At 47.2% G+C, this 17,738-nt stretch overlaps 1 protein-coding gene across 1 annotated transcript in view; it reads right to left on the bottom strand.

Annotated features, from left to right (window-relative positions):
- Window positions 1-17,738, bottom strand: part of PELI2 (pellino E3 ubiquitin protein ligase family member 2) — a 203,253-nt gene extending 185,515 nt beyond the window's left edge. The window contains exon 1 of the mRNA XM_045451060.1: window positions 17,188-17,738. Within this exon, the coding sequence (XP_045307016.1) occupies window positions 17,188-17,264 (77 nt within the window). The 5' untranslated portion in view covers window positions 17,265-17,738. The remainder of the gene's footprint in view (window positions 1-17,187) is intronic.

Raw genomic sequence — 17,738 nt, 5'->3', positions numbered from 1 at the left:
AGGATCCTTACGAAGGTCCTGAGAGCTCACCAGAAATAACTGCTCCAGGCAGGAGGAAAAGGGAGTCTGGGAGGGAATTACGCAAGAGGGGACACCTGAGCTAAATCCTATCAGGTGAGCCGGAGGTAGCAGGCAGAGGAAGGGAGACGTAAAAGAGGAAGAAAGTTCAAGAAAAAAGCCAGAAGTTTGGCCCCAAGGGCAAGGAAGTAAGTCACCTTGGGCTTGACTGGGACACGCTTGTAGAATTTAGTGTCCTTAAATGTGGCCTTTTCTCTAGGCTCCTAAGAAACTCATTTGCAGAAGTCAGTCATACCCTTAGCATAACTATGGGTCTTTCAGAGGTCTTTTAAGGATCTCAAACAGTGAATGACCCTGTATTTCTTCTCCTCCCATATATTTCCTTAGAACAAAAGCCTCAGAAATCATATGGCATTTCTTCATTTCCGCAATAACCCCCACCTCAAAAAGGAAAAGAAAAAACCCCACAGAATTTGTGTTATATAACCTATTAGCACATAACTGCTCTGATCAAGAAAAAATAGATTTGGCTTACTCTAAATGCTTTTTCTAGTATTAATCAAATTCTCTTAAAATGAAAGTGAGTTAGCTAATCCTTTATAAAGTAGCATATACACCGTGTATAAAATGAAATACATAAAATATTTTTGTACATGGATAATGACCAGATGTGACTATGCAAAATACAGTATTAGCATATGGATGATTTTTCCTTCCAATATTTTCATTAATACTCTTTTCATAATCATATTTTTAGCATACCGCTTTTAGGATTAATTCCATGTTACCTGAATATAAATGGTCTGCCTTAAAAAAAAATCTGCATTTACAAATTTATCAGTAGAGGAAAGCTAAATGATTAGCATTAATGATTAGTTGCTAACATCTAAGTTGCAAGAATCTATGACACATAACACTGGTTTAACCCTCGGAGAAATTGGGGTGAAGTAATTACCCAGGCAAAATCAAAGAGTATGTGATTCACGTCAACTAACACGGTGAGTATTCAAGTGGATAAAAAAAAAAAAAAAAAAAACACAATTAGATCAGAGAAAGATTCACTTGAATTGAACTTAAGGGGCCAGGCAGAGCCCTTCGCGGCAAGGAGCAGAGCTCCATTGTCTGAATTTGATCTGAATGGAGGTAACAGGAAAAACAAGGGCAGGCCTCCTCTGACCCTTTCCATGGGCCTGAAGGAGAGGAGCAGAAAGGGAAGGGTTAGCAGGCAAAGCCGTCAGGCAGTGAGGAGGGGCCAGCTCCCTGCAGAGCTGTCGCCAGCACCATTGTCCACCCTTCCCAGCTGGTCCTGGGAAGCCTCGCCAGAATTTTCATTATAATCACAACTTCAGAACCTAACAGCAAATACAAAGACTTACACCCTTAACGTGACCCTTCAGGTGGTTATCAAAAGTTATTACAGATGCGATGATGTGATGTGAGTTACAGGCTTTGAGAAATGGAATACACATAAGCTTCTGAGAATCTGAGATCCGGATTCAAATTCCTGAGCTTCAAAATCCTTTCCTGGCTATGAAGGCTCACAGGAGTCACTGGATCCGTGGCCGTCCCTACTTCCCCACTTCTCTGATGGAGATTAGTCCATCCTCTGACTCCTGCTGCAATCGAGCATCTGGCAGGGGCTTGGGGCCCCCGGGAGCCTCCCACACCATGCAAGGGACCCCAAGTTCCTGCTGCCTCCTGTGGTCAGTAAACTGCACAGCAGCTGGGAGAAGCAGCTAAGGGCAAAGCCCCCTGCTCAGCCCTCCTCGCCACCTCCCAGAGAAGGAGCAACTCTCCACAGCTGTTCCTGAAGCATGGGTTAAGAGCAGAGCCAGGTTCTTCTCTTCCAGGGGGGCCCCTCGAGCTAAAGAAGCCCGCAGGCTTGTCACCATAGCTAGACTATACTTGGCACTGTTGAGGAGAAGTTTTACTTCTTATACAACCCGAAGTCTGTAGGCTTCATTATGCGGGACAGGAATTCCAACCAATAGCCCACTAGAAGCCTGGGGGCGGGGGAGGTAGTGGGAAGGAGGGCCCACAAATTATTAAGGTGATGAAGATTTGTGTCTTTTGTCTCCCATCTGGGGACAATGTGAGTTGTGTTATTTTTTAATATTTAAAACAGTAGAACATGGGCAGACAACCACTGTAAGACAATAAATTCAACTGAAGGACATTCCAGTGTGCGTAAACCACAAGTTTCACCCTTGTGTAGTTTATTACATTATCAGAACCTCCTGATTGGATTACTTTCCTGCAGGGCTTCCAAGTGTCTGCTTTTCCCCCACATAATATCTAATATCACCTATCAAGATGCTGTATTTGTCCTTTTGTATTTTACCCCCTGATATCTTAGGACGCCTGTTAGTTAAGAACGTTTTTTGTTGTTGTTTTCGGTTTGTGTTTTGTTTTGTTTTCAGAAACTCTGGGTCGTACACACCTCACCACATCTGTGACCAAAAAGGCTTAACTGCCCTCACAGGAAGGTTGAAACTGTACAGCATAAAGCTTCACCAGCTTCCAGAAGGGTCTAAGCCAACAATTTCATCAAAGCCTTCAAGTTGGCATCTGGTCTAAGTTAACACTTAGAATAGCAAATAAAAGGCACTTTTCCTGGACTCCTGCTGGCCAATACTTCTCGGATTAGCTAAACCAGTGCCGCTGCAGGAGCGCCTTGTATTAGGTCCTGTTAGTGAGGAGATGCAGGGAAGCTGTGCGGGTCTTTTCGCTTAATCAATACTAACAGGAAGATCAGCAGACAGGGAAGGAAACACCAACGCGCAGCGACATTAGTATCTAAGCACAAACAGACCTTTACTTGAGAGCACAAGGGCTTGAAGCCCCTTTTCCAAGCTATGAACAAAATATAAATGCTAGCCTACGTTTTCATCAACAATAGCAAAAGAAAAAAGAAAGCCTTCAGGAGTGCGTGCCACAGCGAACGGGATTAAAGAGCTTTTTCTCAAGGAAAGAAGAATAACTTGACAAAGTGGCTTTAAAACTAGAGAAATGAACTTAGAATTATGTTGGATTATAAACGCCAGTCTTTCTTGAATTTTACTGCAATATGTTCAGGCAAATAAGAAGGCAAATAGGAGGATGCATGTTTTTATTCCCTAGAGATCACATTGTTTTGGTTTTTTTTTTTTTTTGGAAATACATTAGGAACACAATACATAAGTGGGTAAAGCACATACGTAGGCAATTTTCCACCCAAAAGGTTCCTATCAGTTGTAAACATTAAAAAAAAAAAATTAACCTTACTGGTAACCTCATTAAATGAGTGAGGTTTTGTATCACTGTGTTTAATGAGAATATGCAGTACGGAAAGGGTTTGGTTAGAAAACAAATAAATAGGGGTACCTGGGTGACTCAATCAGTGAAGTGTCCAACTCTTGATTTCAGCTCAGGTCATGATCTCAGTTTGTGAGTTCAAGCGCCCCATCAGGCTCTGTGCTGGCAGCAGGGAGCCTGCTTGGGATTCTCTCTCTCTCCTTCTCTCTCTGCCCCTCCTCTGCGGGTGCACACACTATCTAAATAAATAAGGTGCAAAACTGCACAAACACACACACAGAGACAGGATTTATGAACAAGGGTGTTGGAGTCAGAAAGCCTTGAGTTTGAATCACATGACAGCGATCGAGCGATCCAAGACAAGCTCCTCACAGCATGCATGGCTCAAGCTCTTCATCTATAAAATGACGAGTGATAATATGCAGCTGCCTCGGTCAGAACTTAAATGCATGAGGGGCACTTTGCACAGGACCGACTAACAGTAAGCACTTAACACAGGCTACTGAGACATCACTGTCACCACCAAATGCACCAGCGCTCTGTGCACCTCCCCCAAAGAAAGAACCAGCCGGAATTTTCTCATCCACGCGCAAAAAAAAAGAGCGAGCTCAGATCCTGACGCTCCCTCTTTAATGATGATTTTAAGGTCTGATGGGGACCTCCACTTCAATTCAAAAGGTGCAGAGCTCCCTGAAGGCAAGGCAGAAGTGGACATGGGAGTGATGGGAGAGCAAAGCAAGCACTGGGCAGAAACCAGAGAGCCCGCACCTACTGCAAGAATAAAACTCTGCCCCCAGCAGCAGGATCAACACACCAGCAGAGGGGCTGTTCCATGGGCGACGCTGGCCCCAGCTGTCCCCCCACTTCTGCTGCTGGCACAGCTCAGCCGGAGACAGCCAAGACCCTGAGCTGCAGTAACAGCCTGAAGCAAGAGCACCAGTTTACTACCTGAGGGTGATTCGCTGGAAGGCTGGCACACGAGGGCTCCCTGGGGGGCCAGGAAAGGATGGCCATGGGCTGCAGGTCCCCTCCACCGGGGAGACGATGCACAGGGATGGCCATCACCTGGGCGTTGAGGGAAAGCGAGGCTCCAGAGGACAGTTGGCTGAGTGTGTAAAGGTTCTGGGATCTGCTCTGACGAGTGGGGTCCGAAACAAAAACGTGCATGGGTCCTGCCCAAGTTTTCCAAACACACTCCTGAGTGACTGAACGCTCACTGTATCCCACCACCACCGTCTCTCATCGCTAGACGCAGCACAAGCCACTGTCCCTTGGAGACAAAGGAGGGGGAAATAATCTGCAAGAGAAAATGCAGACCCAGCTGGAAATCCTTCCTCAGAGTTTTAAGGCAACTGCTCAGAAGACACGGAATACCACCCGAACGTCAAGGCTTCCCAATCCCCGGAGGCCTGAATCTTTACAGGGCCCACGGCACCCTTCCCATCATGTCCATCTCGTCACTCTGGCCCTCCAACCCCCTAATTTCCAAACTCACCAGATGTCTCTCGGCTCCTCAGCTTCCAAATGTGTCTTATACACACCACTCTCCCCCAGGACCCTTGGCTAATTCTTACTCACCCCCCTCATCGCAGACTACATGGAATCCTTCCCTCTGCACAAACCCAAGGTTTCTCCCCTGAACCTACACGCCCGTGAAACCCTGTGCTTGCTTGCGCCCTGCCAGGCTTAATTTGTGTCAAGTCCCCCTTTTGTGGTAGACTATAAGCTCCATGAAGGCAGGGGCCGCGCAGTTATTGCCCACCGGATCCCTAGCATGAGTAGTTGCTGAGTAGCTGATGGTATTCCAACTTTCTCTCCTTCCCGGGGCACTTCAGCCTCTAGCCAAACACCCCTATGCCTTTACTACTACTGCTCTCTAAAACCTCAGGTCGCCCTTCAAAGCTCTGCTCCCAGGTCACCTCCTCCAGGATATCTTTCCCATCTTTCAGGAATATCCTCTGACCTCACCCTGGAGGAAAAAAGCAAAGCTTCAGAGCAACACGTACAGACCCACCTTCCAGCCAGGCCCTGCCACTGATGAGGCGAGTGACCTGAACCGGGGCCTGACTTCCAGGTTGTGCAGATTGTTGTGTTCATCTTCCAATCGGTTTTCTAGGTGTGCAGGATGGTTTAGTGTGGGTCTGGCTGTATTTCATGGACGCGAGACACACAAAAAGCTTCCATGCTGTTCCGCCATCTTGGCTCCTCCAAGGGGCCTCACTTTCCACTAATAAAATCTAATTCCTGGGACTGACCAAGCAAAACACCTAATGGAACCTGGCACATAGTGCGTCTGAGAAAACAGCTGCCTCCATCTACCCCTCCTCTACACCGTGTATGGTTTGTTGCTAAGTTATTCGTCTTGACCTCGGGTCGTATGCCCCTGGAGGGCATTTCCTTATGTGGGCTCCTCAACATGAAATCATCAGCATCATCAAAACAGCAACAACAACAGCATCGACTCACCCTTACTGAGTGCTTAACGTTTAGTGTGTATGTTTATAAGTGCTTCATTTCTACTAGGTACAGGGGCTCCCATTTTTAATTAAATAGATCCGTACAGGAAACACATGCAGTAAAACGCATCTATCTCTATATTTGGGATCCCAAAAGTCTTCGCGTAGCGTTAAACTTTAAAAACCACAGAATTATAGCAGTTTTTTACAAAACAGATCGTTTAGAAATTTAAATTTCTTTTACACTTAGTTTATACATTTTGAATGCAAAACTCTGAACTTTACATGTTTCAGTCCCTCGGATAAAACATGGCAAACGTTAAAATTCCCTAAAGAGCATTTAGGGAAATTCACGAAGTTATATTCACGTCAGCTACTACAGGACTCCCTCTCCCTCTCTCTCTCTCTCTCTCTCTCTCTCTCTCCCTCTCTCTCTCTCTCTCTTTCTCTCTCTCCAGCAATGGGCTCAATTTGGAGGTGGTAACTGGTGGATTCTAGAGGCGTGGTGGAGTGAGGACCACACAGGTGGCTGCCAGTGTGGCTGCCGTCACACTTTGTCCCTTTCTGTGGCAAGTACACGGGCCCACCCCAGACCGTGCACGCCAGAGTGATCTCTTGCCACTGCTTGCCTCTGACCCGGCACGTGATGGGTCTCCACGGCGTGAATGAGGCACGTGAAGTATTTCAGGAACTGTGCTTCCGTCTTATGGCTGACAGCCACAGACAGGTACAACTGACAGAAATGAGCTTTTCACCTTGTCACTTCACCACCCGACTGCAGCGTGAAAACATTCTTCGGGCCCATCCATCGCCCTGTACCTGCAGGATGCTAGTATAGATTACCTCCCCCACTCAAATCTCTGTTGGTTCTATTATTTCATGTCAGGTGGCCTTTAAAAGCCTGAAAATCTGTGTCATGCATTAGCTTCCTGGGTTCAAGCGACTTCTGTTTGAGTGTACCAGAGGCATGGTTCTCAGCAAAGCAGGGGCCATTCTTCACCTGCCGTGCTCTCAATGAATTTCAGGAGATAATACTGATTATGGAGATTATCGAATGCAGGGAGACTCACAGATGACTTACACATGATAAAGTTATTCCACAAATGCTTTTGTTAGCTAAGATTTTCAGACCATGCGGTACTTGATTTCTGGAATAACTCATCCAAAAGGCTGAAATCGTGCTTATTAAAATAATCAGAAACAAAACACAAGACCAGTGAGTTATTTCATATTAGTCTGTCAGGTCTGACAGCAGAACCACATGCAACGGAGTCCTGTGCTGTCCGAACTGTCTGCCACTGTGTAACAAATCACCCCAACATGCGGTGGCTTAAAACAACTGACACCCACAGTTCCTTAATATGGGCAAAGCTTGGTGGAAACGGCTCATCTCTGCTCCACGTGGTGTGGACTGGGCAGCCTGATGGGCTGAAGGGTCTAAAACAGCTTCACTCCCAGGCCAGCTGCCTCAGCTGCGTGGCTAGAATGGCTGAAGGTTGGCCAGGCCCACTGCCCTTTTGTAATCCCTCACCCGCCAGGGCCATGGTCCCCAACAAGGCAATCAGCTTCTCCATCTGGAGGCTGCCTTCTAAGAGGGCATTATAGACTGAATTTATATGTTGAAGTCCTAACCCCAGGACACCTCAGAATGTGACTGTATTTGGAGACAGGATCTTTAGAGAGGTAATTAAAGTGAAATCAGGTCATATGGGTGGGCCCTAATCCAGTAGGACTGGTGTCCTTATAAGAAAAGGAAGGACCATCAGGGGTGGGCACACAGAGAAAAAGGCCATCTGAGGACACAGGGTGAGATGGTCATCTGTAGGCCAAGCAGAGAGGCCTCAGGAGAAACCCAGCCTGCCAACACCTTAATCTTGGACATCGAGCTTTCAGAACTGCAAGGAAATGAACTTCTGTTGTTTAAGGCGCCAGGTCTGTGGTATTTTGTTATGGCAGCTCTAGCAAACTAACAGGACAAAACCGGAAGCTACAACACCCCCTTACAGCAACATCCACAAGTCACAAAGTATCACTTCCCTCAGGTGGACTGGTCAAAGCGTATCACCAAACCAGCCCAGATTTCAGCGGTGGGGATTGGCCTCCTGAAGAAGAGGTCCAGTGCACGCACACAAGGACACACGGGGAACTACTGCCGGCCATATTTGAAGACGACAGGGGAAGAACATGGAATGAAGTCAAAACCCTGAGTTCTCTTACCTGATCTCCAGCTGACTATAAGACCGGCTGGGAAAGCAGGGTAACGTCCACCTCAACGACATGGCCGTTAGGTACAGCGCTTCACTGGACAGGTTAAAGGGCCAAACAAATGAATGCTTATTAAATGAAAGAGCTCAGGTACATGAGAAGCATAACATGCTGACAAATCATGGCTCTCTGTACGATAACTTTCCTGTTTACCTTAGATATTGCTACAGAGCAAAAGTACAGATTCCAGGGCGCCTGGGTGGCTCAGTTGGTTGAGCGTCTGACTTTGGCTCAGGTCACAAACTCGCTGTTCATGAGTTCGAACCCTGCGTCGGGCTCTGTTCTGACAGCTCAGAGTCTGGAGCCTGCTTTGGATTCTGTGTCTCCCTCTCTGTCTCTGTCTCTCTCTCTCTCAAAAATAAAGACTAATCTTTACCAAAAAAAAACAAAAAACAAAAGTACAGATTCCAATTCTGAATTCTATCCATGGGCATGTACTAACGAAAGCACCCAAATGGTAGTGTAACCTAATGTACTACCGCACAGACCTGGTCTGTGCAATTTTCCGGGATCTGGTGTGAAACACACTCTTTTGTGTCTATGGCCCCTCCTCAAGGTAATCAGTTTATCAATCAAGTGCTCCAGAAATCCTAACTGCTTACCCCTCACAAGTTCTGATTGTGAAGAGTGCTCTCTAACCACATAGCAGGAAGCACAAGAATTCCAGGTATGGATGGGAAAAGAGCAGGGGCCCCTGGTAATAGTAAACAGCAGTTTTACCCCAACAGTTCAGAAGCCAAACACACAACTGCCTACTTTGGTTGGATTTTGTTAGGCTAGCACCAATTAGAACGGAAGTACAAAGCTTGAAATAAAGATTCTTATCCTAAAAGGAGATCCTGCGTGAGCACAAAAGCAGGGAACGAACAGTTAAATGTTTGAGAGTGAGATGCATTATGTGGATGGCTGGAAATAAAACCTCGATCAAGAACGACTTGCAGTAGTCTTAAACCTGACGCTGAAAAATACCCCCGATGCATATTTATTAGGTTTGTCGTCCGAGAGGCTTGTATTCCATAGTGCTGCCAGCCATCATTAACAGGCACTAATGACCACAGCCTTTCAACGCCACCACGGCGCACTGCAATGCAGCTCAGAGCAGCTGGGGGAATCAGAACAGATGGCCTGCTTCCCTTCAAGGCAGAACTTTCTGCAGGTGACAAAATGACTGTTAGGTGACTGACAGAAAGAGAAACAAACAAAAGTTGAAATGGAATATCTGATGTCAGTAAAGTGGGTGTTTAGTATTGCAGGGAGCCTTTATTGTGGGCCCTTACGGTTGGGAGGGTTGTTTACACAAGTGCAGCTGTGCTACAGAACTGCAGTGTTCCTTCCAAATCCAAAATCCTTCCCTGAGCCCCGGGACTCCTCTGTGCCAAGTGAGCAGGGCACTGGAGATGTCACGGAAATCCACTCCTTCCAGGTACCGGGTAAGTACCTAGCATACACCTGAAAAGGTGTGCCTGGCACTCCAAGGCAGGCAGAGGTGGGGGTCTCCGCCCTCCAGGGGCAAACTTTAAGGGAAAGCCAGGTAATTTCAACGAACACTAGTGGAACGCCATCACCAGTCTGGGCACACGGCAACAGCACAGTGGACTGAACCGCGTTTGTGTCTAGGGATGTTAGACACATGTCCTTATATTTGTTTTCACTTCTATTTTCCCTTTGGTAGTCTGTTTATGTACTCTGCATCCTTAGCTAATATAATACTCGGAATGCTTTGGCTATAAGACAGGAACCCACCCAGGGTGGCTTAAACAGAAAACAGTAAATAAAAATTGAAAAATGTGGGTGCTCTCAGAGGACTCGGGATTATTTTCTCAGAAAAGCCCTTGCTGATTATTCAGCCTCCAAGGGCCTCCAAGGGCCTTATCCCTAGCTCTTCACCCTGCTAGTCCCCTATGCCAACCTGCTCACTCTCTTCCCCCTTCTCCCGCTTTCTTTTCCCCATAGCACCCTTTGAAATGGCATGTTTTAGCTATGTGTCTGCTGGCTCCTGCACAGGGCCCACCCCTCCCACTAAAAGGTAAGCTCCCCACTGCCCGGGTGTCCTCTATCTCCCCAGCTTCGGCTTCGGTCTGCGGCAGGGCTAGGGCAGTGCGGGTTCCCCATCAGAACTTTCGACACTGAACGAAGAGCCAAACACACAGAGCTCTGGGCAGGGGGTGCAACTGGGTCTCACAAGGGACAGGAACCAGAATCTAGAACCCAAACAGCTGCCAGCTGGCTTACATTGGAGTCCGCTCTTCCCTGCACCTCCTTTTCCCTCTCCCAAGGCCGCATCCCCCCTTTGTGAAAGTGCCTTCTCCACTCTCCCCTTTCAGAGCTGAAAACCCTGCTACCGGCTCCCATGCCCTTAGGATAAGGCCCAAAATCTTTCCAAGGACCCAGTTATTGACTAAGTCCAATAACTGCCTGCCCCCAGCCTCACCTGTGATTTCAGTCAACCACTCTTTGTGGTTATGCAGGGCTTTCCCCTTTCCTTATAGGAGCATGCACACTTCACCTCTGGGTCTTCCAATCCTAGTTTGCAGTGCCTAGAGCATTCTTTCCCTCATCCCTCCTCCTGGCCATGCTCTCCTCCTCCGGCACAGTGTTAGGTGACCCTGTGCTCTGCAGACTGCCTTCTATGTCTCTGACGGGACTACAGGCTCCAAAGTAGCAGGAACTGTACCAGTCTCATTCATCAGTGCATCCCCTAGTGCCAAGCACGGCATCCCACACGAGTAGATGCTCAAATACTCGTAGGCTAAATAAATGAACAACATATTGGCAATGGCTGCTCACTAAGGAGCTGTGACAAGAGTAAGACAGCAGTTCACGAGGGCAGGGAACGTGATCGCCCTGTCTCACTCCCCTGTGCCTGGAAGAGAAGACACCCAATAAATATTTGTTGAATGAATAAATTCCTGGCTTGCCCCATGTAGCTCCACCCCTTTTCTCTCCCATTTGAGAAAACGTATCAGAATGCAAGTGGGTAAAAAAAATGGCATTATTAAAGAGACATCTCAGAGTCATTTGAAACATCAACACTCTATTACTTGTCATAAGTTACTGGACACATAACTCAAAACTGATCATCACAAATGAAGTGGTTTGAGGCAGTGGTTGAGAATAGCTGATTAAGACAAAGCTACGAAACATGAAGCACTTTCTGCTCTTATCATTTTATTTTCCAGAAGCTGAAATGACAATACACTCAGTAAGAACTTATAACTGCCTCATTCTTACCCTCACCGTTCTCTATAAAATAGGTTCTGCACGCCCCAGGAGAAACCTTTCTTTAAAGCAAACGACGTTAAAAATTCCTTTTCAGTTATTTTTCTCCGGTACCAATGAGGTCCACCAAGTTGCTGTTGTCTCCAGTCAAAAGCCAGCCCACAGCCCCACACGCTTACTTCCAGGAGGCTGTGTTGCTGATCCCTGCACAGCGATACAAACTCACTGCACCAGCGTGACAATACTGGTCTCCCTCAAAATTGGCAACTGCTATGTTTTTGGCTTTTTGGTGTTTTGTGCATTTGTGTTTTACCTCTTGGACAAAATATGTTTGGTAAAGTTGCTGGGCTCTCGATCAGCCTGGTTTTATTTCTGTTTATATAAAGCATCCCCAAATATTGATCACATGATGAAATACAACCAAAAATGCGAAGTCCTAACAAAGGTGTCAATCTGGATGTGTTAAAAAGAGAAATAAATCTGAGAGAGCCAGACGAGAAACCACACAGACAGCCACATACTCCAAACAAGGCTAAAGTTAGTAAAGCAAAATATAGCAACCCAAAGCTAGTAACATCATGACCCTTAATAGCCTACAGAATTAGACACTCCATCCACACGAACAGATCTGAGCTCTTCAGATCACCCCACACGCTGAGTGGCAGTAAAGATTTTGTTTTATTTATGAAAAACAAAAAGACCTTTAACTTTATAAAGGATACTAGCGTTTGAAGTCTTTGGGCCCAAATTAGAGAGGGGGACGAGAAAAGGAAAAGTATTAGGGTATATTTTAAGGTTTCTTATTACTACCGAAGGGAGGGGTAGTCAAGGCAAAGTGCCAAAGTTAAAACACAAACAGCATATAGAAATCTGGAGCTGCTTGTTTAAAAAAAACAAAGACCATAAACTGTTCAAGCAACAGTGTGCTTTGTCTTATCTGACAGAATGTTGCGCCATCCAAAGGAAAAAAGGCAGGTCCCCCCACCCATCCCTGACCTTTTAGCCTTTTGAAGACCTTGATCAGTTGCCATTCAAATACTTCATTTTCAGTCATGTTTAGAAGTACACATTTGTAGAGGTTTTTACCCATTTAGGTGCCAAGGATCCCTTTGGCAGTCTGGTAAAACCTACTGAGCCCTTCTCAGAAAAATGGTTTAATTGCGTAAAATAAAATACAAAGGACTACAAGTGAAAATAATTATACTTAGTTATCAAGACAGTTTTAAGTTATGAGACGATAATGTATGCAGTTCTGTATTAATGCACCAAATAACAAATCTAGCAGCAGTTCTATTTGTTGCCTGTACTCATGAAATGCTAAATTTCAATCTGACTATAGTGAAAATAGAGATGCATCCCGCCCCCATCCAAGTTCAAGGGCTTCCTGAAGGACCCTAAAACCCCTTGGTTGGGTTTGAGAGAGCCAATAAAAATATATCTGGTGAAGCATCAAATTAAAAATAAAGCCTGGGAAAACATATTATCCATTCAACTGTGCAATATTTTTCCAAAAAACCATGATGGGTCCTGAGTCAGCAAGAGAGCTGCACGCTTCAAACTGAATCCGGAAAGGGATTCAGCTTCCCCCATGCAAGTTACAAAAAATCTGAAGCTTTGAGAAACTGACAGCACTGCTGGAGTCTGCCTTGAAGTGGGAAAACAGTGACCCGGCAGTGCAGTGATCCAGCTCAATCGTGAACTTGAACAAATCTCCTTCCTTTCTGGAGCCTCAGTTTCTTTTTCGTTAGTAAAATAAAAGGGCTAAACACACACCATGACCTCGCAGGTCCCTTCCAGGTCTAAAATCCTATCTTCGGATTATCTCTTCCTTATGCTGGCTTTTGTAGCCTATTTAGATTAATTTCAAAACATTATTGCCTTGCTTAAGTTTGGAACAGAAAGTCGTACCACATCTGAATGTCTTAACATATAATCAAACACCAATGAGCCAAATATACGAATACCATTACCACCTTTTTTAAAAACCCTGTTTTGCACATATCTACTTCAAAAAAAGTAATCACAGCGTTGGTCTTTTCTGCTATTTAAAGTCAGTTCCCATTAGAATTCTAGCACCATCACCTTAAGAATATTCAAAATTAACACACAGAATGTTAACTATGCATTTTCCACATTAAACCAAGGAACAGTATTACAGGGTATACACCAGGAAGGGCCCTTATAAAGATCACCTAATCCAATCATGTTTCATTATCACTTTAGACAGAGAAGGTAGAAGACTAATCCAAAGTCACAACGCTGGTTGGCAAGAAAGCAGAGATTCAATCCAGGTCTCCTGACTGTACCTTTATGCTCTCTCCACTACACTCTCAAATCCAGACACACTTCCCCAACTTAGGTTTAAAAGGAATAGCAAGAAAGACCTGACGGGTAGACTAGTCATTTTCTCTACTCTGAATTATGTAATGGGCACAACAAGGGATTGTGGCATGACACATTCATTGGCTGGAATCAAGAAAGAAGGAAATTCCATTAATCCACCAAAAAGGTGATGACCCAACTAACATCCTAACTACCTGGCAATTCTCTTAGTACTGTACAGTATGTGAAAAGACCCATATTTGCATATGGATTTAGACATATAGCTATATGCAAATAGCTATACATATAAACCTCTTCACACATACATATATAAGTATACACATATATAGACATACACATATATACATATATATAGTTCTTCAGTCTGCTTGCCAGGATTTCTCACTAACATTTTACCATGAAATTTAAAAGAGAAAAGAAAAAAGGAGAAATTTAGAGGAAAACAAAAAGGTAGTTACACAACAGCTTAAAAAAAAAAAAAAAGCACTGTGTTTTATAGGCAAAAGCTTCTATCAATAACAATATTGGTCATTTTTAGACATCAACACTAATTTTATCAATAAGAAAACCTACTAGAAATTCTTTACCAATATTTACATCCCAGATGATCAGATATGCAAAGTTGATGTTTGATTGTTATTGTTGTTTGAAGAGGGGACTGTCTTGAATCCAATGGATAGGATATGAATTAGTAAGGGTCTCTCTCTTTTTTTTTTTAATGTTTATTTTTGAGACAGAGAGGGACAGAGCGTGAGCAGTAGAGGGGCCGAGAGAGAGGGAGACACAGAATCAGAAGCTGGCTCCAGGTTCCAAGCTGCCAGCACAGAGCCTGATGTGGGGCTCGAACTCAAAAACTGCAAGATCATGACCTGAGCTGAAGTCAAACACTTAACCGACTGAGCCAAGTAAGGGTCTCGTTAAAGTCTACCTACTACTCACTATTTCCCCAGCATTCTTCAATGTACTTAATATTTCTAGAGAGTCAGAAATCTACTCAGAAAGAAAGAAAGAAAGAAAGAAAGAAAGAAAGAAAGAAAGAAAGAAAGAAAGAAAGAAAGAAAGAAAGAAAGAAGGAAGAAACAAAAGAGAAAAGAAAAGAAAAGAAAAGAAAAGAAAAGAAAAGAAAAGAAAAGAAAAGAAAAAAGAAGAGAAAAGAAAAGAAAAGAAAACAAGCAAGCAGGCAGTCACGAAGGAAGGAAGGAAGTTAGGAAGAAAGAAAGCAAGCAAGCAGGCATGAAGGAAGGGAGGAAGGAAGGGAGGGAGGAAGGAAGTTAGGAAGAAAGAAAGCAAGCAAGAAGGAAAAAAAGAAAAGAACAATTCTTCTCAAGTATTCAAAAACCTGACCAGTATCTTCTCAGTAGTCTGATGTCAACTCACATTTCACTTCCTCAGAGAGACCTGCCCTGACCCCCTAGCTAAAGAAAGCAATACCTACCTGGGGCAGACATTCCCTAAGTTAACCTCCTTCTGTTGAAAATTTGGCAACACCTGACATTGCCATTTATTACCTATTTGTTTACTCGTTTGTTTCTGCTTACCCTGTCCCTCCACACTAAAATGAAAGCTCCTTGTTCACTGCTGGATCCTCAATGCCTAAGCAGTGCTGGCACATAATAGGTGCACATATAACTGCCGAGCGTCTGGTCCAAACTATTCAAGTGCCAACTATGTCATACTTAGTGTCTCCCAGAAAACCATTAGTCAGGGACAAAGCACATGCAATGAGTAATGCATTTACATAGCCTACTTTAGAGTAAGCCTATGATACCAAGACAATCCTGGGTATAAATCCTTTCCACGGCTTTGGAATGCCCTGCACTTCCAGCTAGAAACACAAAACCTCTCCAGGCCCACTCACACGCTGCTTCTCTGAAACATCTCAACAATGATTTCCTCAAAAGGAAATAATGAAATAAAGTTCTGGCATAAGTTAATCTTTCCTGTCAGGTTCACAGAGTATGTTAAACATGCTTTGAAGCCAGACACACAAACAAAATCAAACTCCACAAAATTAGGTTGGGCTGAAGTTACATAAGACCAGCTAACCTCCTGCTTTCTCCCTCATTCCGCCCTCCTTCCAGTGAACCCTGACATCTGTCTTTTCAGCACAATTCAGATGCAGGTGACAAAAACCGCTTATCTGCAAACTTCACAATAGGTAATGAGATTTCCAATATTATTCCACTTAGTACTGTAGCAACTGTAGCAACAAAGTGAGGAGGAATAGACAACTTCCAGCTGTACTGTGTCTGGAAGCTTCTCTTAAAAATTCTCTTCAAAATTATTTTTAAGCCCACACTTACTTCAAGGCATTCAGTTATCAAAACACGTTTTTCAGAGTTCCCTGAGTTTTTCCATACCCGTGGCTCCTCATATGTGTGAGAAGCCTACCTATCAGCACAGATGACGGTCTGAACACAGGTCTTTCAAGAGAGAGGACAAAAGCGCGGTTCCCAGGAGTGACACATCCAAAGGAGAAAATAATCCTTTCTCCTCCTAAATATTAAATCCAAGTTGCTTCCTCTCCCGAGTTTCCTGCACTTCCCTCCTCCCCATTCTGCTCCCCTTTCACTGCCCACTTTATCCTGCTTTAATCCTACGAAGCCTCTCTCCCGGCTTATTAAGGGTAAACAATAGAAATGTCACAAGGAAACTCAGGAAGTAGATGAAGTCTCTAATTGCTGCCGTTTAACGATTGTGGATAATTACTATCTTCAAAATGTGGTTTTCACAAGCGGAGAGGGAGCCGAGGCGGGCGAGCTCCACGCCGCCAGGAGCACATCAGCGAGGCCGCGGCCCGGGACGGAGGGGATGCGGCCCCGCGCCCCGGGGCCCCGGCAGGCGCAGCCTCGTCCCTGCCCCCCCAACCCCCGGACACTGGCGGCTGGGAAAGCGGAGGGCCGGCCTGCCCGCCCAGGTCACAGACAGTTCACAGCCCCCGGCTGCGGCTACCCGCGGCGGTCACCATAACAATATGCAAAGCGCTACCCGCGGACGCCCACCCCACAGATCTCGCTGCCCGCGGCAGCCAAGCCCGTAGCGCCGCGCTCCGAGTTCCGGGACCCGAGACCACAGTCCCCCGGGGCAGAGGGGTCCCGGGGACCGGGCTCCACCGGCCTTTCAGCTTCGCCAACTGGGGGGTCTCCTCCGACACCGCGAGGTGCCTGCGACGGTGGCGCCTTGGCCCGGTCCCTAGCGGCCCTCCCCGACCCAGGACGCGCGGGGAAGTCGAGCTGGGGTCCCCCGCGGTACGGACCGGGACTTGGTCCCTGAACGCTGCGCCTCGCGGGGCGCGGTGTCGCCACAGTCCCTCCCTTCCCGGGGCCGGCCCCGCTCCGCCACTTCCTCGGCTGCCGCCGTCCTCCGCCGGGAAGGCGCGTCTCGGTGGTCTCTGCAGCGCCCCGCGCGCGCTGATGGGGAGCACCGCTCCCCGGGCGCCTGCCGCCCGGGCCCCTGAGCCGCCCCCGGCGCCCCAGCCGTCCCCAGAGAGCGCCCGAGCCGTCCTCCTGGCCCCGCTCGGAGATGCGGGCGCCCGGCAGTCACCCAGCCCCGAGCGCTCGCCGCCCGCCGCCTCGGAGATCTCGGGACTCACCCTAGTACTACCAGCTCCCCATATTTCACGGGCTCCTTATTGGGGGCGCAGTGCTCCTCCTGGCCGGGGGAAAACATGGAGCCCCGATCGGCCGCCGCCGCCGCCTCCTCCGCCGCGATCCCCGCGGAGTCCGCGCCGCCGCTACAATCCCATCCTGAGAACGGGGTGAGCGCGCCGGGGAAGGGCACGGCGGCGAAGGGGGCGCGGGGCGGCCAGTCCCGCGGCTGCTCCGTCGTGGCTGTGCGGCTGCCCCGCCGGGCTCCCCGGAGCTCCGCTCGCCGCCGCCGCTCCGAGCAGGACTCGGCAACAAATGGGACCGGGCAGCAGGGGGACCTGCCCGCGCCAAGCGCCGCCGCCGCCGCCGGAGCCCCGCCAGGGAAGGAGGGAGGGAGAAAGCCAGCGCGGGAGGGGCGGGGGCAGCGGGCGGGGGAGGGGCGGGGGCAGGACCGCTGAGCCGCCCCGCCGGCGCGCGGGCAGGTGGGAACCGCCCGGCCCTCCGCCCGAGGCCGCGCTGCCCCCCGCCCTCCCCGCGCCCCCTCCCTCCGGCGCGT

This window comes from Leopardus geoffroyi, chromosome B3 (assembly GCF_018350155.1).
Source record: "Leopardus geoffroyi isolate Oge1 chromosome B3, O.geoffroyi_Oge1_pat1.0, whole genome shotgun sequence".
In the NCBI taxonomy this organism is placed as follows: Eukaryota; Metazoa; Chordata; class Mammalia; order Carnivora; family Felidae; genus Leopardus; species Leopardus geoffroyi.
This window is presented reverse-complemented; position numbering and strand designations above follow the sequence as displayed.